Below are 24444 nucleotides of genomic sequence, written 5' to 3' on the forward strand. Positions count from 1 at the left end.
AAAAAATAACTTTGTGCTCGTCTCCTAGAGGGACCCAATTTAAGAACAGTGCTGGCTGCTAGCGGCTTTGGGTTAAAAATACAGAACCAGCTTATCCCACGCTCCATTTACAAGAGGACCAAGTGTGTTATCAGTAAGGATGTGTTTCTGACCTGAAAGTAATTTATTTCCTGTTGGGGTGATGCAGAAATGTCATATCCAAAGTAATTCAACCAAGATGATGATCCCACGCCCAGCGATTAAAGGGAGAATCTCACACTCCCCAGTCGCTAAAGGGAGACTCTCACCTACCTCCAGCCACTAGAGGGAGACTCTTACCTACCCCCAGGCACTAAAGGGAGACTCTCAGAATCCCTGCCACTAAAGGGAGACTCTCACCTACCTCCAGCCACTAGAGGGAGACTCTCACACTCCCTTTCACCAGAGGGAGACTCTTACCTATCCCCAGCCACTAAAGAGACACTCTCACACTCCCATCCACTAGAGGGAGACTCTCACAATCCCTGCCACTAGAGGGAGACACTCACCTACCCCCAGCCACTAAAGGGAGACTCTCACACCCCCATCCACTAGAGGGAGACTCTCACAATCCCTGCCACTAGAGGGAGACTCTCACCTACCACCAGCCACTAAAGGGAGACTCTCACAATCTCTGCCACTAGAGGAAGACTCTCTTTTCTTGTCACTAAAGAGAGACTATCACATTCTCTGGCTCTAGAAGGAGCCCCTGCCATTAGAGATACACTATCGCCTGCCCCGAGCCACTAAAAGCAGACTCTCACGCTCCCAGGCAGGGAGAATATTTTGAATTGCCGGAAAATAAATGCAGAATGGCGCAATTTCCTCGGGCGCATGAAAAATGCTTTTGGCAAAATTGCTATCAGGAATAAATGTCATGTCGTTGCTCGCAGCAGCGAAGCGCAAGATTTATTCCTTTTAGCACCGCAGCTGTACTGCTCAGCACCGCTAGAGTGCGCTGTGCCCTCCTCCAGACAGAGCGCCGTTTTGCTGACATCAGTGCGTCTCCTACGCCCCGGAAGCGCTCTGTGGCTGGGAAGTGAGCTGCATGCTGATTGGACGGAGGTCACAGAGGGAGCCAATCAGCGGCGTCCGTTCCTGGGAAGCGCAGTGCTGATGTGTTCTCCCGGCTGGTTCCGCTCAGAGGAGTCTGCAACATGCCGTACTACCGCTCCTGGGACGAGTTCACCCGAGCCGCCGAGAAGCTCTACAATTCCGACCCCATGAAGGTGAGTGCGGCGCTCTGGGGGCACCACAAGGCCCAGCAGCTGCTTGTATCCCTGGGGTGATAGAATCAGATCCCCCCTGCCTGACTACACCTGTTCCAACATTTTAGCATACCCGACAAAATAGCATACAAATGCTACTGACCATGTGCAAAGTCATGTAGGTCATACATTAACCCCATAATGCCCATCAGCAGCATTAACCTTTGCAACCCCAGTTAGCTGCCTGGGTGCTGAAACCCCCACTCTGCCTGACTACAGCCCCTGGCATCCCCACTCATCATCCTGATAACACTGACACTAGTCTCATCATTCTCTCCTGCATTACAGCTCCCAACAGCTTGTCTGACCCTTTTCATAGTAGAATATCTTAATTATTTCCAGATTCAACATCTGCAAGGAGTTTGTATGTTCTCCTTGTGTCTGTGTGGGTTTCCTCCGGGCACTCTGGTTTCCCCCACATCCCAAAAACATACAGATAAGTTAATTGGCTTCCCCTAAATTGGCCCTTGGCTACGATACATACATACATACACACACACACACACACACACACATATGACTATGGTAGGGACTAGATTGTGAGCCCCTCTGAGGGACAGTTAAGTGACATGCATGACAATATACAGCGCTGCGTAATATGTTGGCGCTATATAAATAAAAATAAATTGCAAGCCCCCCCCAAAAAAAGTTTAACCTATCTGGGGCTTCTACTGGCTCCCCACAGACGTCCTGTCCCCATGCCAGGACAAAACGATCCTCTGGTCCTCTGCCGTGTCTCACTTCTGTCACGAGCCACTACGCCTGCACGGTGCTGGCCGTGTGCGTCTTCGGAGGACGCTCCTGGCAGGAATGAGGTTATTTTGGCACGTGATGCTGAGCACCATGCACCGAAGCTGGGTGTCGTCATAGCAGCAATGCTATGCTGCTCGCTCTGCATATCGGTAATTTGGGGCGGTTGTCAGACCCCAAATTACATCTCTCCGAGTTGCTACAACTTGGAGGGAGAATAGTATTCAACGCCACCTCTGAGTTTAGCGGCAGCAGGGAGCGCGGTCGTTTGGCTCTCCCTGCGTCTTAATAACTGGCAACGAGATGCCTTGTACAGGAGAACAGGAGCAAGGATGCGTATGTCCAGGACTGTGCAGGCGTATGTGACATTAAAGTCGCAAAATCCAGAAGTGAGCCGCAGCAGGAGACCGGAGGATCGTTTTGTCCCAGCGTTGGCACAGGGTGTCTGGGGGGGGGGGGGGGGGGGATTCATGGTAAAAGCCCAAGGTAAGTTAGCCCATAACATGCTCCAAGTGTGCAATCAAGGATGTGCGTGGAAGGGGGAGGGGTGATTGAGCAGTGGACATGAGGAAAGCCCACCACACATGCCTGCTCCCTCTGTTTGAATTTATGTTATGGGATAAAGTATCCTTTAATGGAAACCATATGGACCAGGAGCCAGAGGAGCAGCAGGCAGCACCCTGTAGGTTAGTAAGAATGCTCACCCCACCCCAGATAGTGTTCCTCTGGCGAGGTCAGCATCTGCAACGGTCCCGGGACACCTGAGCTGCTGTGAGGGATCCCTTTTTTTTTTTTTCTCCGGCTTGCATCTGAAAAAAAATAATAATTTGGATTTCACCACTGTGAGTACTGCTGGAGATTTTTGCTGGTTAACTAATTTCTGGATCACTGGGACTATACTGTAGTATAGTATACTACTGGCAATAGGACTGTAGGGTCGGAGTCAGATCAATTTTTGGGTACCTAGAGTCAGAGTTGGTTATTTCATAAACTGAGGAGTCATAGGATTTTCGTACCAGGTTGTGAAGTTTCTGGGTACCTGGAGTTGTGGTTTCATAAACTGAGAAGTTGGAGTCGGATGATTTTTGTTCCAACCCCAAAGCGCTGGTTGGTAAAGTAGTGTTCTGAGCCTTTACATTCCCCTCCCCATTGGCAACATGTACTGTAGAAGTGTCTACCCCCCTCCACCCTGGTGCCAGTAAGCGCAAGAGGTGTTTACCTCGGGCCAAAAACATGGGGTGAGAGGAAAAGGTAAACTCTGCCACAGTACACACTTCCAGGGGGGAGGGGAGGAGTAGAAACCCAGGCCGCTACTTTTAACATTTCATTTATTGAGCAAGTGCGTCCTCAAGAAGTGTGCCCGCTACGTATCTTACCAGCGGCTGCTGGAGAGATACACAAAGCACGCACTTCTCCTGTGTAGGCTGGAGCTGACTGATGGAAGTGCGGAGACCCGGTTCCCGAAGCTGCAGACAGCAGAGGACGGCGGCGGGTGGGAGCGATCCGAGCAGATGGGCTAGAGGAAGCCCCGGGTATGTATAAATCTTTTTCGTTTTGTCAGCTCTGGTACACATTAAAGTGTGCCTGAGACCAGAGGTCTTAATTTCTATACTTAGCTGCAGCTACCTCCAGCCCCCTTGAGGCCGCTCGGTCACCCTCGCTGTCTTCTTCTGGATGGCCCGGTGCTCTGGCCAAGTTACGCTTCGTCATGCTCATGTCTCGGGAGAGTGCAGGCAGCCGGGCCGCACATGCGCTACTCGGCCAGAGGGAGCCTGGAGCGGCCCGGGAACACGGCAAGGGACCGAGCAGCCTCAAAGGGGCTGGAGGAAGCTCAAAGTAAGTATGAATTTCCTGTGAAATGTTTGCATAGGTGTGGAGCGCACTTTATATTGATTGTTATGACCTGTTATAAGCTTTTCTAAAGAGCATGATGGACAAGCTTTGGGAGAGTACCAAAGGAGAGGTGACACTCGTTTGAAGTTCTGAATATTAGAGGAGGTAACCAGACTAGGGGAGAGGAGGGTCTCATGGGGAGAGGAGCGAAGGTCCCAAATGGGATGGGATCTGAAGATGCCTCACGAAATGTGTGCATGCCGTGAAGATAAGCAGGCACACCGACAAGTTCTAGGTGCTTGACGCTGTGACGAGGCAATGTCACATTACAAACACAAGTAGTCCAGGACACCAGTCGTAGTTGAGATGCAACGCACATTTTATTGTCCACTATTCCGCATCAAATTCCGACTTGTTTCGGGGGCCACACAGGGTCCCCCTTTCTCAAGGCATGTGGCTTGGAACGTGATGTGGAATAGTGCAATATAAAATGTGCATTGCATCTTAACTACTACTGTTGTGCTGATGTCATGGGCTACTTGTGATGAAATGTATGGAGATGACTACTTATGTAGAGCTTTGATTGGGTTAAAGGGGAACTGAAGTGAGAGTGATATGGTGGCTGCCATATTTATCTCATTTTAAACAATACCAGGTGCCTGGCTGTCCTGCTGGTCTATTTGGCTATCATAGTGTCTGAATCACACCAGAAACACGCAGGCAGCTAATATTGTCAGATCTGACAATGTCAGAACCACCTGATCTGCTGCATGCTTGATCAGGGTCTATGGCTAAAAGTATTAGAGGCAGAGGATCAGTTGGATTGCCTGGCAACTGGTATTGCTTAAAAGTAAATAAATATGGCAGCCTTCACATGTCTCTCACTTCAGTTGCCCTTTAAGAGTTTCAGCTGGATCCTTTGGGTAATTGTTAGCCAGTGGGGATGAGAATTCTAGATCTGAGCAAATTTTGGGCACCTGAAGACTCATAAACTGAGGAGCCAGATGTTTTTTTTTTTAAGCCATGCATGGCTGTGGAGTCTGAGCAATTTGGAGTACCTGGAGTCGTAGCTTCATAAATCGAGGAGTAAGATGATATTTATACCAACTCCAAAGTGCTGTGTGGAGGGATTGGCAGAAAGGGGCAGTACCAGAGGAGAGGTAGATGAGACGGACAGGAGAGGTGGCAGTCTGTGTTTGATAGGCCTAAGAGGATGTTGCAGTAGTTGAGAAAGGTTGTGATAGGCACATGCTCAAGCATTTTAGTAGCGTCTTCAGGGTTTTCCCCAGAAATGTTTTCCAGTCGGGTGGGGAGAGATGAGAATGCTTGCTTATAGAATAGGAGGAGATGAGCCGATGACAGCCGGGTGCTCACCAAAATTAGCCGGGTGGAGCACCCGACTAAAAGAGCCTGGGGAGAACACTGGTCTTGAGTGAGGAAGGGACACATTCAGGAAATATGCCTTATAAACCAGTCATGGCTCTCTGTAACTGGTCGTGTTTGATCTTGTCTCTTCATGTGATTTTTGTCATCCCCTCGCGTAGCACTTGTCCTGCTCCACGTGCTGCAGTGTGACGACCGATCTGCAGTAATGGGATTGGCCACGGCCAAGCAGCACAAGGGGCTAATCCGAACTGTACATTATTTTTAGACGGATTATAATGATCTGGTTGCAAAGGAGACCAAGCATGTATGACTCTACACACAGTAAGGCTTTGAGGTTTGCTATAGAATTCATTCTGCTCAAAGAGCACCTGACCTGCAGACCATAGACGAATATGCGTAAACCAGATGTGAGCAGGAAAGCTGAATGGTGCCATATTTCCCCTCAGGTCTTACTTCCTCTGCCCCTGTGTTGTGATTGGTGCAGAGCTATCACAGCCTGTCTATTCCAGCACTTCCTGTGCCAATTGCTGATGATGCAGACAGCCCTGCGCTTGCGCAGAAGAGAGCGAAAGGTGCAATGTATTTCTGTTCCTATGGTCACTGGTAGAGATGATTGCATGTAAAGGTGCCCATTAACTGTACATTAAATGGGCACTATGGCGAAAAATTTAAAATATGTGCAAACATACAAATAAGTACGTTTTTTTTCCAGAGTTAAATGAGCCATAAATTACTTTTCTCCTATGTTGCTCTCACTTACAGTAGGTAGTTGAAATCTGACAGAAGCGACAGGTTTTGGACTAGTCCATCTCCTCATAGGGGATTCTCAGGGATTTATTTATTTTCAAAAGCACTTAGTGAATGGCAGTTGCTCTGTCCAACTACCAAAAAACTGGCAGTGAGCAGGGAAGCTGGTCAGCATCAATGTTTTAATCCTTTTTGGGGAATATCTTTATAAAGAATCAAAGCCTTGCTGAGAATCCCCTATGAAGAGATGGACTAGTCCAAAACCTGTCACGTCTGTCAGATTTCTACTACCTATTGTAAGTGACAGCAACATAGGAGAAAAGTAATTTATGGTTCATTTTACTCTGGAAAAACATACTTATTTGTTTGCACATATTTTAAATTTTACAATTTTTCGCCATAGTGCCCCTTTAATGTCAAGCTGGCCAATTATTCAGCCAGTTGAGATTGTCCAAATGTACTGATTCTGCCTACCAGGCATAAGGTTGTGGGCTCGACTCCCAGAACCACCCAGCATGGACAACCTGGATATCCCATGGATGGCAACTTGGCTGTCTTTGTGGGACATGGGAGAATAATACACTCAACCTCAGCCAATTCTTTAACTTTACAATAATGTCCTCGGATGCGATCCTTTGGGCAGATTTTTACAATTGAATCGTGAGAAAATCAATGTGAACCGATTTTATAGTAGATTGGAATACAAAATTGTGGTGATCGGAATATTCGCTTTTTACGATCGTATCTGAAGAAAGTGTTCAGATCAGTACGCTTATGGAAACAATTGACAATAACCTTCCAATTGCTTACGATCCTGCAAATCTGATCAAATGATTACATTTGAGGAAAATATAGTACCTTAAATGGACACTTTAAAGTGGACCTGAATTCTTGCAAAAGACAGAAGGAAAACAGAGAAATGTACCGTGTATGTACTTAGAGAGTTTAGCCAATCTAATTCCCCTCAACTGTAATTTGATCTCTTAGCTGTTTTAGCTTGCTGCCTCGGCAGAGCAGCTAACTTGTAAACGCAGGATGTTAACCCTATGTTTTCTTTCATGAAATCAGGAAGTACACACTGCAGATTTATTGCAGGATTTGTATCTGCTGTAACAAAGAAATGTTTTTCTTTAAAGGTTATGATGATGCCTATCTTTTAGAGCAGAGAGGAAGTTCTGAGTTCAGGTCCGCTTTAACCCTCCTGGCGGTATATTAAATACCGCCAGGGGGGCAGCTCAGCCGTTTTTTTTTATTTTTTTTTTTTTTTTTTAAATCATGTAGCGAGCCGAGGGCTCGCTACATGATAGCCGCTGCTCAGCGGCATCCCCCCAGCCCCGCCGATCACCTCCGGCAATAGGCGATCAGGAAATCCCGTTCAAAGAACGGGATTTCCTGGAGGGCTTCCCCCGTCGCCATGGCGACGGGGCGGGATGACGTCATGGACGTCGTGACACGTCTAAGGGAGTCCCGATCCACCCCTTGCCGCTGCCTGGCGCTGATAGGCCAGGCAGCGCAGGGGTCTAGGGGGGGGGGGGGCTGTGTTGCGACGCGGATAGCGGCGATCGAGCGCGGGGCGGCTGCGATCGAAGTGCTGACGCAGCCAGCAAAGTGCTAGCTGCGTTCAGCAAAAAAAAAATTATTCAAATCGGCCCAGCAGGGCCTGAGAAAACCTCCTGCGCGGCTTACCCCGAACTACGTTCGGGGTTACCGCCAGGAAGGTTAAAGTGAACCTCCAGACTAAAAATCCACTCAGCAGAACTGAAAAGGCTTGGTGTTTCTTTGTTTCACAGCATCAGAACTTTGTTTTTTCTTACCAAAGCATCATTTTTAACTGCATTTTTAGCTAAGCTCCACCCATCAGAGACCTGCCTGGGCGTTTTTCCCTGATGCTGTGCATAGCATGATTGGATTTCCTATGTTGTTGTTCACGTTGCCTAGCAACTGGGAGGGGTGATCAGCACACAGGACAGTTGGAACTTTGTCTCACGCTCCCTATCACCTTCTTTCAACCAAAAAAATGGCTGCCCTCAGGAAATCACAAACATTTGCCTGTTCTTATAAAACAGGGTGGATAAGAGATTATATTGCCTATCTATTTTAATTAACGTAACTAATGTAACTTAATGACAGTATGTTTGTTTATTCTGGAGTTCCTCTTTATCTTTATAGAGGCAATTAAAGGATACCCGAAGTGACGTGACATGATGAGACAGACATGGGTATGTACTAGGGTTGCAACGGTATGAAAATTCACGGTATGATAACTGTCAAAAAAAATACCACGGTATGACGGTATTACGGTATACGGTATTGCGCAATTATTCTCATTACAATTACCCTTATAAAAATGAGAAAAGGTCAACGTTGAACAAACTCTTCTTTATTAAACCATTAATGGTTAGGGTCCTCCTGTCATGCTTGAAATATTTACTCTTCTAAATGTCAAAAAAAAAAAGTAAATCTCATTCTCCCGTGTCACATGACTGCCTATGGCAGAGAGGGCAGATAATAAGGCCATTTGAAAGCACAGTAGGTTAATATGTCTGCTTCCATGAATCAGGAAGTAGAAACTGTGCAGATTTATTTTAGGATTTGTATCAGCTGTAACAAAGAAAGAAATTGCTGTTGCATATCTTTGAGCAGAGAGGAGGACGTTTTGAGTTCAGGTCCACTTAAAAAATGCTGGTGGTACACTTTATTATTATCTTAAAGTGTACCAGAGATGAAGCATAGTGAAAGTTTTATATATACCTGCGGCTTCCTTCAGCCCCATCATGCGCACAGATCCCTCCCACGCCGCCATCCTCAGCTTTTTCTATCGCTGGTATTGAGTCCGGTAACTTGAGCCAGTCGTGGCCAGTCTGAGCATGTGCAGTGCGTTCTCTACAGCGGAGAATAATACTACGCAGGCGTAGTACTATTTTCTGCAAGAGATGGAGGGAGCGCACTGCGCATGCGTAAAATGGGCCGCGACTGGCCGAAGTTACTGGACTCAATACCAGCGATAGAAAAGGCTGAGGATGGCGGCGTGGGAGGGATCTGTGCGCATGATTGGGCTGGAGGAAGCCCCAGGTATGTATATAAAACTTTCACTATGCTGCGTCTCTGGTTTCCTTTAAATGATACCAGAGCTGAAAAATAAAATGCAAATGGGTGGAGCGGACATGAATTAGCTGAAGTCCTGTGCTAAGCCACTGCGGACGATTTCTTTAAAAAGTAGGGGGACAGAGTAGAACAGGGGGGAGCGGTGGGCATGAGGACACGTGACCTCACACAAACTAACGTACATCAGGCAGACATCACACAAAACACACACACACACCAATCCGGCAGGCAGACATCCATCCATCCATCCATCAGGCAGACATCACACACACATGCCATACATATACACACTAGCTGCATTCATACAAACACAGCACCTCTCACACAGCAACACTGCTCATCTGGTGTCATAAGCTTCAGCTCCTCAAGTGCAGTGCGTCTCTCACTCCTTCTCCCGGGCGGGCGGCATACTCATTTTCATGGGGGAGGAGAGCTGGACATTCCTTTGAACACTGATCTGTATCAGTGTTTATGTCAGCTTTGCAAGGGGGAGGGGGGGGGGGGGGCAGGGGGCTGCGTGCATCTAGCAGAAGGGAGAACGGGCTGTAGCCTTTTCTCATTTGCCATATTTATTTAGCAGGAATGACCTGGTGACTCCCCCTCTGCCTTTGTGGTACAGTCCACAATAAAAAGAAACCACAAGCAGATACATTGCCGGGGAAATAGATCTCCGTGTGCGCTCCAGCCGTGGCCGCGTCATCACAGGACGCGCATCACCACCCAGCTCCTGCACTCATGTCGGCAAGCCTCCCGCAATCAGGAACAAGCTTTGGGAGCTTGCCTTTGTTAGGAAGGGAGACACAGAGCAGGACAATGCCGGAGCAGTGGCGAGATGCGGAAATACAGCAAAAACCGGTATTTCCCAAAAGTGATTACCGTGATTACCGTGCTTAGTAAAACCGTGGTATACCGTAATACCGGTAAATCGCGGCAACCCTAGTATGTACAGTGCCTAGTGCACAAAGAACTATGCTGTGTTCCTTTTTTTCTTTCTCTGCCTGAAAGAGTTACATTTTAGGTATGTAAGTGGCTGACTCAGACAGGAAGTGACTACAGTGTGACCCTCACTGATAAGAAATTCCAACTATAAAATACTTTCCTAGCAGAAAATAACTTCTGAGGCCAAGAAAGAGATAAAAAGGAATTTCTTATCAGTGAGGGTCACACTTTAGTCACTTCCTGTCTGAGTCAGCCACTTACATACCTGATATTTAACTCTTTCAGGCAGAGAAAGGAAAAAAGGAACACAGCATAGTGATTTGTGTGCTAGGCACTGTACATACACGTTTGTCAATTAGAAAAGGATGGCGTGGCACTTCCCCTTATAGGCCTGGTGCACACCAGAGGAGTTTTTCTGAGCGTTTTGAGTTTTTAAATATGCTGCTTATGTTATCCTATGTGTCTGTGCACACTGGAGCAATGAGGTTTTGTAAAAAAAAACAAAAACATAGCGTTACATTGGGAAGAGCTTTTAGAGGTTTCAAAAGCTCTTCCCAATGTAATGCTATGTTTTTTTTTTTTACAAAACCTCATTGCTCCAGTGTGAACAGACACATAGGATAACAGCAGCAGATTTAAAAACTCAACGCTCAGAAAAACTCCTCTGGTGTGCACCAGGCCTAAGAGAGATAGTCCAGTATGTGAGAAAGTTAAAGCTGGTGGCTAAATAACATGTAACAGGCTGCACTCATTCTTACTGCTTGCATTGGATGTGTGCTTTGCTAGTTTAACATAAGAAGGAAGTAGAACAAACTAGTATCCTGGACAACAGAAATCTTTCGGTTTATTGCAAGTGAACGTCAACAATTGTAATGCAGTGAATGATGCAATCCATGTATATCTACCTTGATTGTAGTTTCTTGTGCAGGCTAGTGGGTCTAGCCACGTTTGTCCCTCACTCCCACCTCCAGATGTAACTAGCCTGCACAAGAAACTACAATCAAGGTAGATATACATGGATTGCATCATTCACTGCATTACAATTGTTGATGATCACTTGCAATAAACCGAATGGCTGGATGGAAGATGCACGCTTTCTGTTCTCTGATACCAGACTGTACAAACACACGTCTATCTCATCATGTCACGTGTCACTTCAGGTATCCTTTAAAGATCATATGAAACCATTTTCTGTTCTCCTGGAGGCATGCTGTACCCTCAGGCCGGTTTCACACAGCGCATTGGCGGCAGGGGCCTCACTGCACTGCCAAAAACAGCCTTTGGGGATTACCACGTTAGTACGCGGTAATCCTCATCTGACAGCCAGCCAAGCAGGAAGTGCCGCTCACTTCCTGTGGCCGAAGTGGTCACTTGCATGAAAGTGTATTGCTAAAAGACATTTCCGCACATGCAACAAACTGCAGCAAGCATTTAAAAAGAAAAAAAAAAAACCTACGTCGCCACAGAATTACATGACTTCCGGTCCGCTGCGCATCGCCATGGTAACATATGTTTGCCCGTGTGTTGGGGATGCGTTGAAAACGTCACCTCCATCGCATCGCGTCCCTATGAAAGGCCCCATATTCTTTCATTGCCCTGCGGTGGGGTGTGATAAAAATACCACATTGCCCCAGTGTGAAAGGGCCCTCAGACTAGACAAAGATAAGACATTTATAGTAGGGCTGCACGATTTTAGGGAAAAAGCGAAATTGCGATTTATCTCTCAAATTGCAACTTCGATTCCCCCCCCCCCCCTTTTTTTCCCCCCCCAAATCCTGCTTTTCGCACTTTGGGGGGGGTTGTCAGTTCACGATTCGCACTGCCCGGTCTGCTGTCTGTAATTCCTTGCTTCTGGCCCCGCTGTGCGCGGATTGGCTAGAAGCAGTAAATATGTATAAGTGTTAATGAGCGGGGGCGGATCCACTCGAGCGAGCGGTCGGGCACATACAGCATTACCAATCACTGGCTAGCGATGGAATGACAGCAGTGGTAGGCGGAGCTGTACAGAGCATACAGCTCCGCCTACCACTGCCGTCATTCCATCGCTAGCCAGTGATTGGTAATGCTGTATGTGCCCGGCCGCTCGCTCGAGTGGATCCGCCCCCCGCTCATTAACACTTATACATATTCACTGCTTCTGGCCAATCCGCGCACAGCGGGGCCAGAAGCAAGGTATTACAGACAGCGGACTGAAAAACCGAAGGTACGGGACGATCAGTAGATCGTCTTGCCACGAACCGCGGTTTCGGTTTTAAACCGAAAAAAAACGTGCAGCCCTAATTTATAGTGCGCTTTTCTTTTGGTGGACTCAAAGCGCCAGAGCTGCAGCCACTAGGGCGAGCTCTATGGTCAGTAACAGTGGTATGCTGGGCATACACGGCGAGTTTATTTGCCAGTATCGGGCCAGCGGCTCAATGCCGGCGTGTCACCACTGGTCCGCGCGGATCGATTCCCGCTTGTCCCTGCGGACATCCCTTATCAGCCGCTCGATTCCCCGCTATTGTCAGCCTGCGGGGATCGAGCGGGGAATTTATCCGGCAGGTCATCGGAACTGTCGGATATTATCAGTCGAGCCATCAGTGGCTCGATTGATAAGGAAACTACATGTCCGTGTATGCCCAGCATTAGGGAGACCAGGGCTGTGGAGTTGGAGTCGGGGCAATTTTGGGCACCCGGAGTTGGAGTCGTGGTTTCATAAACTGAGTCGGATGATTTTTGTACAGAATCCACAGCCCTGGTAAGTATTCGACTAGTCGGAGCCATTTTGGGTACCTGGAGTTGGAGTCGTGGTTTCATAAACTGAGGAGTCGGAGTTGGAAGATTTTAGTACTGACTTGCCATAGGTCTCCTACTGAATAGGTGCTGAACAGGAAGAACTGAGATTCGAACCCTGGTCTCCTATGTCACATGCAACCATTACACTATCCATCCACCAGACTAGCTGTGGCTTGTGCAGCAGCTGTCCCGAGCGATCGTGTCTCAGTCACCCAGCGCGGGTCTCAGAGCCAGGAGATAAAATATTCATTGGGGTTAATGCATAAGGGAGGATATTCTGGCCATTGCTGAGACACGCCATTAGCTGTCATAAATTAATGTCTGAGGTGTTGCGGTTTGTCTCTTCAGTAGCCGCGCAGTTCTCTAACTGCTGCCGGATGGGCTCGCTGCTGGTTATGGGATAAAATGTTTGATTTTACAAGCAGCGATTGGCACAGTGCAAGGACCTGGAGCACGGCGACCGTGTTCCGCGTGTGTGCGGTCATGTCTGACCTGAGTCGTTTTATCCTTCCGCTTTATTGATCTGACGTTTACACGTCCCAGGTGGTGTGAACACGGCTGCTTCATAGGAAGGCCACAATCTCACACCGTGCCTCCAGCTTCCTTTTTTCTATACCTTTAGCGCATCTCCTTGAAGCCAAGCAAAATGGTTTTAACATTCTTGGTATTCCCGTATGTAGCTCTGGGCTACTTTTTAGCAGCAATTAGCAGTAACCCCGAGCTCCGCTCATGGATACCGCTGGCAGGGCTGTATGCAGAGTGCGCAGCGAAGGTGTAATGTCACTCGCCTCTCTGTGATCCAGCCGCAGCAGCCAGTCTTCTCTGTGTCCTCCCGGGGTCCCATCACTATGATGAAGAGGGTGATTTCAGCATAAAGATCGCCTCCTGGAGGACAGGAGGAAGAGTTGCAGCATATGGCTGAATCCCAGGGAGATGAGTGATCTGCAGGCTCCGCTGCGCTCTCAGCATAGGGGTTAATGGGGGGGGTTGGCTTTTGTGACCTATACTGGACGGGGTGAGGGCATATTGTACCTACCTATACTGGGGAAGGGTGGGGTGAACACTCTGGTTACCTATAAAAGGGAGGGGGCAGTCTCTTCCCACCTATACTTTGGAGATCTTTCTGGCTATACTAGGTCACTTACTGACTAGCCATAACAGGGGTCACTCTTGCGTCCTAAACTAGTGTGGTACTTGGAGGTCACACACTAGCTGCCTAAACTGGGGGGCTCTCTGGCTGCCTATACTTAGCCATATGATTTTTTTTTTCCAGAGAAAACCGCTTTTAGAAATGAGTGTCATACTGCTAAGGGTTCTTTCACATCTTAATCCGCTTGCTGCGGTTTAACGCAAAGTCAATACTTTGTGTTAACCACGGTAAAATTTTACCTTTCACATCCGACGCTGCATTTGGTGCGTTGCGGTTCGACGCACCCGGGAGCTTTTAATTGTCGGGAGCCGGCGTTTTCCCGTTTGGTAAATTAATAACTACTGCCGCTGATTGTGTCGCATGGCAACATCCCGACGACATGCCGCAGGCCATAACGCGAGCAGGAGAACGGCTCCTGCACACGTCACATTTGAAAGGAGCCTAAGGAGGTTAAAGGCACTAGAGAAAGCCGCCCTTCCTTTTTTCAGCATTAGAATGTTTACAATGTTTTTGTTCACATTCTAGCACTTTACCTGGTATCAATGTGAGGCGGAGAGTAGGCTTGCAACGGTATGAAATTCCACGGTATGATAACCGTCAAAAAAAAATACTACGGTATACGGTATTATACAATTATTTGGACCCGGGACCCCCCCCCCCTTACATTAAATAATGTGCCCGTCCACCCCAGTGTGGGGTTCCCCACTCCCTCTAGAACTGTAAAATGGCTCACCCTGCTCCTGCAAAAGTCCTGGTGGCGTAAGACATAGGTGTAGCCAGTAATAGGTGGCGGTAGCATAGGTAGCCAGGGATAGGTGTAGCCAGTAGTAGGTGGCGGTAGCATAGGTATCCAGGAATACGTGTAGCTGGTAGTAGGTGGCCGCAGCATAGGTAGCCAGGGATAGGGTGTAGCCAGTAGTAGGTGGCGGTAGCATAGGTATCCAGGAATACGTGTAGCTGGTAGTAGGTGGCCGCAGCATAGGTAGCCAGGAATAAGTGTAGGCAGTAGTAGGTGGCCGCAGCATAGGTAGCCAGGGATAGGGTGTAGGCAGTAGTAGGTGGCCCCAGCATAGGTAGCCAGGAATAAGTGTAGGCAGTAGTAGGTGGCCGCAGCATAGGTAGCCAGGGATAAGTGTAGGCAGTAGTAGGTGGCCCCAGCATAGGTAGCCAGGGATAGGGTGTTGCCAATAGTAGGTGGCCCCAGCATAGGTAGCCAGGGATAGGGTGTAGGCAGTAGTAGGTGGCCCCAGCATAGGTAGCCAGGGATAGGGTGTAGGCAATAGTAGGTGGCCCCAGCATAGGTAGCCAGGGATAGGGTGTAGGCAATAGTAGGTGGCCCCAGCATAGGTAGCCAGGGATAGGGTGTAGGCAATAGTAGGTGGCCCCAGCATAGGTAGCCAGGGATAGCGTGTAGGCAATAGTAGGTGGCCCCAGCATAGGTAGCCAGGGATAGGTGTAGCCAATAGTAGGTGGCCCCAGCATAGGTAGCCAGGGATAGGGTGTAGGCAGTAGTAGGTGGCCCCAGCATAGGTAGCCAGGGATAGGGTGTAGGCAGTAGTAGGAGGCCGTAGCATAGGTAGCCAGGAATACGTGTAGCTGGTAGTAAGTGGCCGCAGCATAGGTAGCCAGGGATAGGGTGTAGGCAGTAGTAGGTGGCCCCAGCATAGGTAGCCAGGGATAGGTGTAGGCAGTAGTAGGTGGCCCCAGCATAGGTAGCCAGGGATAGGTGTAGGCAGTAGTAGGTGGCCCCAGCATAGGTAGCCAGGGATAGGGTGTAGCCAATAGTAGGTGGCCCCAGCATAGGTAGCCAGGGATAGGGTGTAGGCAGTAGTAGGTGGCCCCAGCATAGGTAGCCAGGGATAGGGTGTAGGCAATAGTAGGTGGCCCCAGCATAGGTAGCCAGGGATAGGTGTAGCCAATAGTAGGTGGCCCCAGCATAGGTAGTCAGGGATAGGGTGTAGCCAATAGTAGGTGGCCGTAGCATAGGTAGCCAGGGATAGTGTGTAGGCAGTAGTAGGAGGCCGTAGCATGTGTAGCTGGTAGTAAGTGGCCGCAGCATAGGTAGCCAGGGATAGGGTGTAGGCAGTAGTAGGTGGCCCCAGCATAGGTAGCCAGGGATAGTGTGTAGGCAGTAGTAGGTGGCCCCAGCATAGGTAGCCAGGGATAGTGTGTAGGCAGTAGTAGGAGGCTGCAGCATAGGTAGCCAGGGATAGTGTGTAGGCAGTAGTAGGAGACCGCAGCATAGGTAGCCAGGGATAGTGTGTAGGCAGTAGTAGGTGGCCGCAGCATAGGTAGCCAGGGATAGGTGTAGGCAGTAGTAGGTGGCCCCAGCATAGGTAGCCAGGGATAGGGTGTAGGCAGTAGTAGGAGGCCGTAGCATAGGTAGCCAGGAATACGTGTAGCTGGTAGTAAGTGGCCGCAGCATAGGTAGCCAGGGATAGGGTGTAGCCAGTAGTAGGTGGCCGTAGCATAGGTAGCCAGGGATACGTGTAGCTGGTAGTAAGTGGCCGCAGCATAGGTAGCCAGGGATAGGGTGTAGCCAATAGTAGGTGGCCCCAGCATAGGTAGCCAGGGATAGGGTGTAGGCAGTAGTAGGTGGCCGTAGCATAGGTAGCCAGGAATACGTGTAGCTGGTAGTAAGTGGCCGCAGCATAGGTAGCCAGGGATAGGGTGTAGGCAGTAGTAGGTGGCCGTAGCATAGGTAGCCAGGGATAGGTGTAGGCAGTCATAGGTGGCACAAGTGGAAAGCAAGAGTGCCGGCGATGTAATACTGCCTAAAATGTGCCCAGCTTACCAGTCCTGTTTGTAGAGCTTGGACCGGGCATTGAGTGGCAGCAGGATAACGAAGAATGGCAGAGGGATATCAGAGAACATTCAGCGCTTCAGCGCGCAATACTGAAGAGGCAGATTTCAAAGGCTGTCTCTTGATTGGCCGTGATGGGCGGGACAAGAGCCCCGTTACTGAGCCAATCACTGCTCTCGCTGTTCTGCTGCGTGTGCGCTCCAGCCGATGGGGAAGCAGTCTCTGCGTTCCAGGTGCGTCGTCATAGGACGCGCATCCCATCCGGCACCTGCGCAGTGCATCAGCAAGCCTCCCGCAACCAGGAAATAGCTTCTGGAGCTTGCTTTTCATGGAGGTAGACAGGGAAATGTGAACAGCGGCAGTGGCGGCGATGCGGAAGTGGCGATGATGCGGAAGCGGCGAAAGGCAGCGGGAAAAAACGGTATTTTGCAAATGTGCATGGTATGATTACCATGCACATTAAAACCGTGATATACCGGTATATCGCGGCAACCCTAGCGGAGAGAACAGGAAGCCTTGGGAAGGGGTATAATTATGAGGATGAGAACCTGCCCCGTAGTGGGGTGGGGGGGAGGGGGAATCCTCGTTCACACTAGAGAAAACTTGGTTATATCAGCCAGGGCTGTGGAGTCGGAGTTGTGATTTCATAAACTAAGGAGCCTGATGATTTTGGACAAAATGCACAGCCCTGGTAAGTATTAGACTAAGGAGTCGGAGGCATTTTGGGTACCTGGAGTCGGCAGTTTCGTAAACTGAGGAGTTGGAAGATTTTTGTACCGACTCCACAGCCCTGATTTCAGCTGAAGCCGTTCTGGGCCATCAAAGGCGTGAACAAGTGCTTTGTTATCCTGCGCAGTGGAGTGATTTTACTTGTTTGCTTCCTGTTGTCCCTCCTCTCTCCATTGAACAGCACATGCTGCTCATCGTTATGATTGCCACTCTATGTGCTTTGCTTTGTATTTGTTATTCTTATTTATTGTATTTATAAAGTACCTACATATTACGCAGTGCTGTAGAGTAAATAGGGATAATAAAATGTAAACCAGAGGTGACAGACAGAGAGGTAGCACATGGTTATTTAACAAAGCACAAGGTTGTACTTGCACACAGGGTATAAGATGCATGATCATGTGATTTTACAGAGACCCAGCAAATCATGTCAGTTGGACCATGCAAAGGGTGTCATAGCTGGGGATGCAAGATCAAGAAGGAAACACTGGGGGGGAAGAACCTACAATCTAAAGGGTGGTGGAGGGACACATAAAATGGGACGGTGGAAAAGGTGCTCATTGAAAGGGTTAAAGTGTGGTAGATGGCAGGTAGGTTGAAGGTGTTGAAGGAAGGGGCAAGTCTGAGGGGGGTGTGGGAGGGAGTTCCATCGGATGGGGACGGCTCTTGAGAAGTCCTGTAGGCGTGCATGGGAGTGAGATGTGTGGGGCGGTCAGGCGGAGATCATTGGAAGACCAGAGGGGTGGGCAGGTATATATCTGTGGACGAGCTTATCGATGTAGGTTGGGCAGGTCTTGTGCAGTTTTCTGTCATCTTACGCTCTACCAATGAATGACAACCTCTCTTTTGCCTTGTTTTATCTGCAGGTCCGTGTGCTGCTGAAGTACCGGCACTGTGATGGCAGCCTGCGGATGAAAGTCACGGATGATGTTGTGGTGAGTTGTACTTTGCTTACAGTCACACTGAATCCTGTCATCTTGCTATCCCTGTCTTTCTATCTGTGTTTTTGGACATAGGCATTGTAAGTATAGGAAAGGCCTCCTTTTGGTTCAGTGCAGTAAATCTAAAGCCTCATACACACTAAGGAATTGCTGTCTCCTGGTGGGGACCTGTATTCCATCCCTCCGTTGTCAGCATGTAGCTGATACTATACAGATGCGTCGCTAGCCCCCAGGCATCGGTTGCTATGGGAAAGCCGTGTTCTCCCCAGAATTTTTTTTTCCAGCCGGGTAGCATGAATAAGTAGCCGGGTGAGATGAGAATGCAGGGCTGTGGTGCTTCTGTGAGCAACTCTGCTTACAGCGTAGGAGGAGGTGAGCCGATGACAGCCGGGTGCTCACCAAAACTAGCCGGGTGGGGCACCCGGCTAAAAGAGCCTGGGGAGAACAGTGAGGGCTCTTTCACACCAGAGACAGTTTCCTGCGTTTTGACAACCAAGGTAAAATTAAAGTTCATAGACTCTCATTTTACCATTCACATCCGACACTGCGTTTTGGTACGTTGTGGTTCGACGCACACGGGAGCTTTTAATCGCCGGGAGTCGACTTTTTCCCGTCGGGTGGATCAATAGCTACCATTGCTGATTGCGTCGCACCGCGGCATCCCGACACGCCGCAGGCTATTCAATGTGTGCAGGAGAACGGCTCCTGCACACGTTGTTAGATGTGAAAGAGCCCAGAGAAGGGCAGAGAAACAACAAGTGGCGCATGGCGGAGGAGTTTACCGCAGGCGGGGTGAGTGGGGAGAACAAGGAGCTTGTTGCTTGTCAGGCATCGGTGATTGCTGAAGATCTGGCATGCTGGATCTTTAACACACTTTGTGCAGACGCTGGATTTACTGAAGATTCTTGGCTGAGGCAATCTTTTTTTATCATCTGCCATGGCCAAGGTCAAACCAGCGTGTGTAGGTAGCTTAGCTAGCCATTTCAATCTAGATATATAATGCTACGTCCTATCACTTAGCGGCAAACGTGTGCCTGCCGCTCGTTCACGACGAGATATAGACGTTGGGGATTGGTGAACGGAAACAGGTGTTCCCTGAGCCAATCAAAGTCCCTGGAAATGAATGAGCATGACTCCAATCAGGAGGGAGGCCCTATACATTATCATAGCGTTCCTAATTCAGGTGGTCAGTGAGATGCCAATTTTTCTGGCCTGAATGTAAATTTAAGGAAAACGTATGCATACTATTTGCATTATATTGACATGCAAGCTGTAAACCCTCAAAGTGAACTGAGCAAAAGGAATAAAGAAAAAAAAGGACTTCCCCCATAAGGGAGGTTCATGATGGAGTGTACAGTTAGGGGCGAGCATCCTTACAGGAGGTGACTTCTGATTCCCTATCCATAGGATGCTTATCCCAACTCCTGCAACCCTCCAATGGCCGTCTAAGGGCTGCTGCACACCAAGAGCGGTTCTGAGCATTTTTAAAAACGCTTTTGGGCTGAAAACTGATTGGCTAATGTATTTCCATGGGCTGGTGCACACCAGAGCGGTTCGTGTTTTCCCGAAACGCAAACTCCGGGGCTGCAGCATTTTTGCGGATTTCTGAGGCATTTCTGCCTCAATGTTAAAGTATGGGAAAGTGGAAAACTGCTCTGAAAGACGCTAGATCAGAGCAATTTTCCAAGTGTTTTTGTTACAGAAGCTGTTCAGTTACAGCTTTACTGTAACAATATATGACATCTGCTGCACAAAAACGCTACAAAAAATGCTAGGCATGTTTAGAAAATCTCTCTAAGCATGCCTAGAATCTCTTTGAGATCCGTTCCGCTAGCGGCTTTTGGTGTGCATTGGCCCTATGGAAGCAATTACACTAGTATGTTTTGCCACGGTGCGAACAAACATGCCATGCTAGTCTATGGGGTCGCTGCGTTTCCAGGAGGTATCTGCGATTTATGAGTAGCTTTCAAAATGAGGTACAGCCTATACTACTTTACCACACGACGGTTCCTTATTGAAATCCCTGGCTATTCTGTAAAAACCGCATGTGTCCATACCCACAAATAGTCTGGCAAAACAATTGCGGGGAATCGTCTGCCGGTGTGTTCCCTCCAGGTTAATATTGGCATCTTCTTAAACATCTCTAGTTGCTAATGTAGTATAAGTTGAGTGTATGGTATACAATTGCTCAAAGCCACTTTTTTAGTACTTGAACCTCACTTAAAGAAGCTCTGAAGCCGATTTAAAATCTCGTTTTTACCTTCCATGTATGTTAAGAAGTATCAATAGTCCTAAAACACCACAACCCCGCAGCAGAACAAGGGGTTTAGACCCCCCAAATCCCGGCGCAAACATCCATTCCTTTCTTGGTCGTGGATTTTGCTGCCCGGGGAGGCAGAGCTTAGAGCTGTAGCTCTGCCTCACTGTAGCCAATGTGCATGTGGATCTCCGCCTCTCCCCGCCCCTCTCTGAAGGAAGAGTGAGAGGGGCGGGGAGAGGCGGCGATCGGTGCAGATTGACTACAGTAGAGGCAGAGCTATAGCGCTGAGCTCTGCCGCTACAAGGAAGCGCTGCCTAAAATTTGCCTGGAGGATTTGGGGAGGTGTAAACCCTGAGGTTGTTACTGTGCATGCGTTGTAGCGGTGACCCAGCAGGGCAGGAACTAATAAATCAGGCCCAGAGCAGCAATAAGGAGCAGACAAAAAGAGTAGAGGGGTGTCTAAGATTATGGGGGCTGGAACCACCTGCACCCTACCTGCAGGGAGCTGTCATAGTTATCTGTCCGGACGGCTGGATTGGCTTCCTTTCTCCTCCACTCGTGGCAGCGCTGCGCTCCTAACATCCTCTTCTTGCTTCTGATCATGATCATGTGATCGGGCTCAGAGAATGGTGACAGTTATACAGCGCCACTCGGTGGTGGGAGAGTGGTGATAGAAGAGAATCTTCCACCACCGAGTGGCGCTGTATAACTGTCGCCATCCTCTGGGCCCCAGTCGTGTCCTATCATGTGATCGGAAGCCAGAAGAGGATGACGGGAGTGCAGCCTTGCTGCATGTGGAGGAGAGGAGAAGCCGATCCAGCGATCTGAATCGGTAACTGTGAAGCCTCCCTGCTGCCCGCTCTCAACCTGAAAATCAGTATGGGTACCCGAACCCGACCTGCATTTTGGGTGACCCCCGATTCAGGCATCTAGTCTCAGGTATGGCTGATTAGTGTTTTTTGGCTGAGTTTAGGTTTGCTTTAAAACCTGCCTGGCGTTCTGATTCCTGCGGCCGCGGGAACGTTTTTTGCACATATTTTTTTTTTTATTTTTTATGTAGCTAGCCTAGCGCTAGCTACATGATTTCCCCCCTCCTCCCTGTGGCGTCCCTCCGATCGGCACCGGCGCAATGGCCCGTCCGGAAATCCCGTTCTGAACGGGATTTCCTGGAGGGCTTCCCCCGTCGCCATGGCGACGCACGCCGTGACGTCACAGGGAGACCCGATCCACCCCTCAGCGCTGCCTGGCACTGATTGGCGCACGGGGTCTCGGCTGGGGGGGGGGGGCCCTGTATCGCAGCGGATCGGCGGCGGCGATCGAGTAAGGCACGCAGCAAGCAAAGAGCTTGCTGCGTGTTTAAAAAAAAAAATTATTCAAATCGGCTCAGCGGGGCCTGAGCGGTCACCTCCAGCGTCTCTGGACAAGCTACTCAGAAAATTAATTACATGATGTAACGAAAATACTTGATTTCAGTCTAGCAACACTGAGAGCGGTTTTCAGCCTTTTGTGCCTCTGGAGTTCCCCTTTAATAAGCCATGCCTGTTATTGGAAGTGCTCCCCTGATATCTCTTCTCTGTTCCCCACAGTGTCTGCTCTACAGCACAGACCAAGCTCAGGATGTGAAGAAGATTGAGAAATTCCAGAGTCAACTGATGCGTCAGATGGTTGCCAGGGAATCCCGCAGTGCTGCCATGGAAACAGACTGATAGGAGAAGCCTCAACTCTGTCTAAATTTGTATGGTTTTTATTTTTTATTTGGTTCAGCGAGGAGAAGAAAAAGACTTTACAGCCAGAGAAAGTGAATGAAAGGAGAGAGGAGTCTGTGTAAGCCGGCCAATCAGAGCCCGGCGGGTCACGACGGTTCGATGCTTTCACTGGGAAGCTATTTATTTTTTCGGAAATGGGACTAGATTTTTGGCTTCTTCCACCGGGGAGACGTATCGCTCAACACTGAGAGAGAAATGCCCAGGCAGCATGTACATATGATTATTATCATTAAATGCTTTTGTTTAGTTTTTTCCTTTTTTGGCCATGGAGGAACGATCTCACGTTGAAAGATATCTGCCTTACAGTGTTTTGCCTCATTTCATTTGACCAAACTATTAAATTGTTTCATCACTTATGATTTTTTTTTTCTCCCATGAATTTATTTTCATTGTCACAGGATGTCATATAATATATATGTTACGGCCGGAACCCGAAGTTTGGCCACTTCTAGTTCTGGCCGGCCAATGTGCGAAGTGGCCGCTGCGCTGCGGCCAATGTTAGAAATGGATTGATTCCTGTGACATTAATGTATCTTCTGGCCGCAGCGCAGCGGCCAAACGTATAACCACTTAGTTAATTCAATGCAATTAAGCCGGCGGCAATGTAACAATTCAAGCCGCTGGCTTTTTCATCTGCCTCTCTCTCCTCCTTCCCCCCGCCTCTCTCGCTCTATGGGCAGCCGGCGGGGACACGTGTGTCGTCCACCCACCCCCCCCACCCCGAGTCGGCCGTCGCGGCAGGGGAATCCCCGCTCTGCTTTCCTGGTGCGACTAACGACTCTCGGGGACGCGCGTGTCCCCGCCGGCTGGCCATAAGAGGAGAGAGAGGCAGAGAAAAAGCCGGCGGCTTGAATTGTTACATTGCCGCCGGCTTAATTGCAACAAATTAACTAAGTGGTTATACGTTTGGCCGCTGCGCTGCGGCAAGAAGATACCTTAATGTCACAGGAATCAATCAATTTCTAACATTGGCCGCAGCGCAGCGGCCACTTCGCACATTGGCCGGCCAGAACCCGAAGTGGCCAAACTTCGGGTTCTGGCCGTAGCATATACAGTCTTTCATTTAGCATTGCTTTATGCTTTTGTGTAGAGCCTCCATACCTCATGCTGATTGTTTTGTTTACGTTTTTCAAGCATTTTGACAGTTTCTAAGATTTTTCTTTTTTTTTTTCCTGCGTCTGCATCCCTTAAAGCGGAACTGAACTCAGAAATTCCTCTCTGCTCTAAAAGATGTGCAACAGAATAATGGCCTTTAAAGAAAAACATTTCGTTGTTACAGCCGATACAAATCCTGCAATAAATCTGCAGTGTTTCTACTTCCTGCTTTCATGGAAGCAGACATATTGTTTCAATATCACACTGCGCTGGCTGCAAATAATCAGGTGTACATATGGTGGAGCTCTTCCAATAATAACAAATGTAACATTTATTAAAACACACAGGATCAACGCCCATTGTGTAACAGTCTAATGAAAGAAGTGGGGAAATTCTCTTAATATTCACTCTCTAGGATTTCTTCCTGAAGTGCACGTGACAGTTGAGGCTTTACTTTCGGATGAATACCACCCCATGTCCATAGAAGAGGACACTCACCCTTTATTGTTTGACCCAGCGGTGTCTGGATGGTGTAATGGTTAAGGGCTCGGTCTCTGACACAGGAGTCCTGGGTTCGAATCTCTGCTGTGTCTGTTCCGTAAGCCAGCACCTATTCAGTAGGGGACCTTGGGCAAGACACCCTCACACTGCTACTGCCTATAGAGTGCGTCTTAGAGGCTGCAGCTCTGGTGCTTTGAGTCCGCCAGGAGAAAAGCACGATGTAAATGTTATTTTTCTTGTCTTGACCCTTTGTTAGATTAGGTCAGCAGCGCCCTCAGGGTCATGAAAGGGAAGGTCCAAGCAAAATAAAAAAAGAGTTTCACTTACCTGGGGCTTCTACCAGCTCCATGCAGCCATCCTGTGCCCTTGTAGTCACTC

General features: G+C 48.8%; 1 protein-coding gene across 1 annotated transcript; it reads left to right on the plus strand.

Moving 5' to 3' along the window:
• Positions 1–1071: 1071 nt before the first annotated feature.
• Positions 1072–22826, plus strand: SRP9 (signal recognition particle 9). Its single transcript, XM_068279681.1, has 3 exons — positions 1072–1247; positions 18370–18438; positions 22291–22826. The coding sequence occupies exons 1-3, from the start codon at positions 1176–1178 to the stop codon at positions 22408–22410; spliced, it is 261 nt and encodes an 86-aa protein (XP_068135782.1). The 5' UTR covers positions 1072–1175; the 3' UTR covers positions 22411–22826.
• The last annotated feature ends 1618 nt before the right edge of the window (positions 22827–24444 follow it).

The sequence above is a fragment of the Hyperolius riggenbachi genome, chromosome 4, assembly GCF_040937935.1.
Source record: "Hyperolius riggenbachi isolate aHypRig1 chromosome 4, aHypRig1.pri, whole genome shotgun sequence".
In the NCBI taxonomy this organism is placed as follows: Eukaryota; Metazoa; Chordata; class Amphibia; order Anura; family Hyperoliidae; genus Hyperolius; species Hyperolius riggenbachi.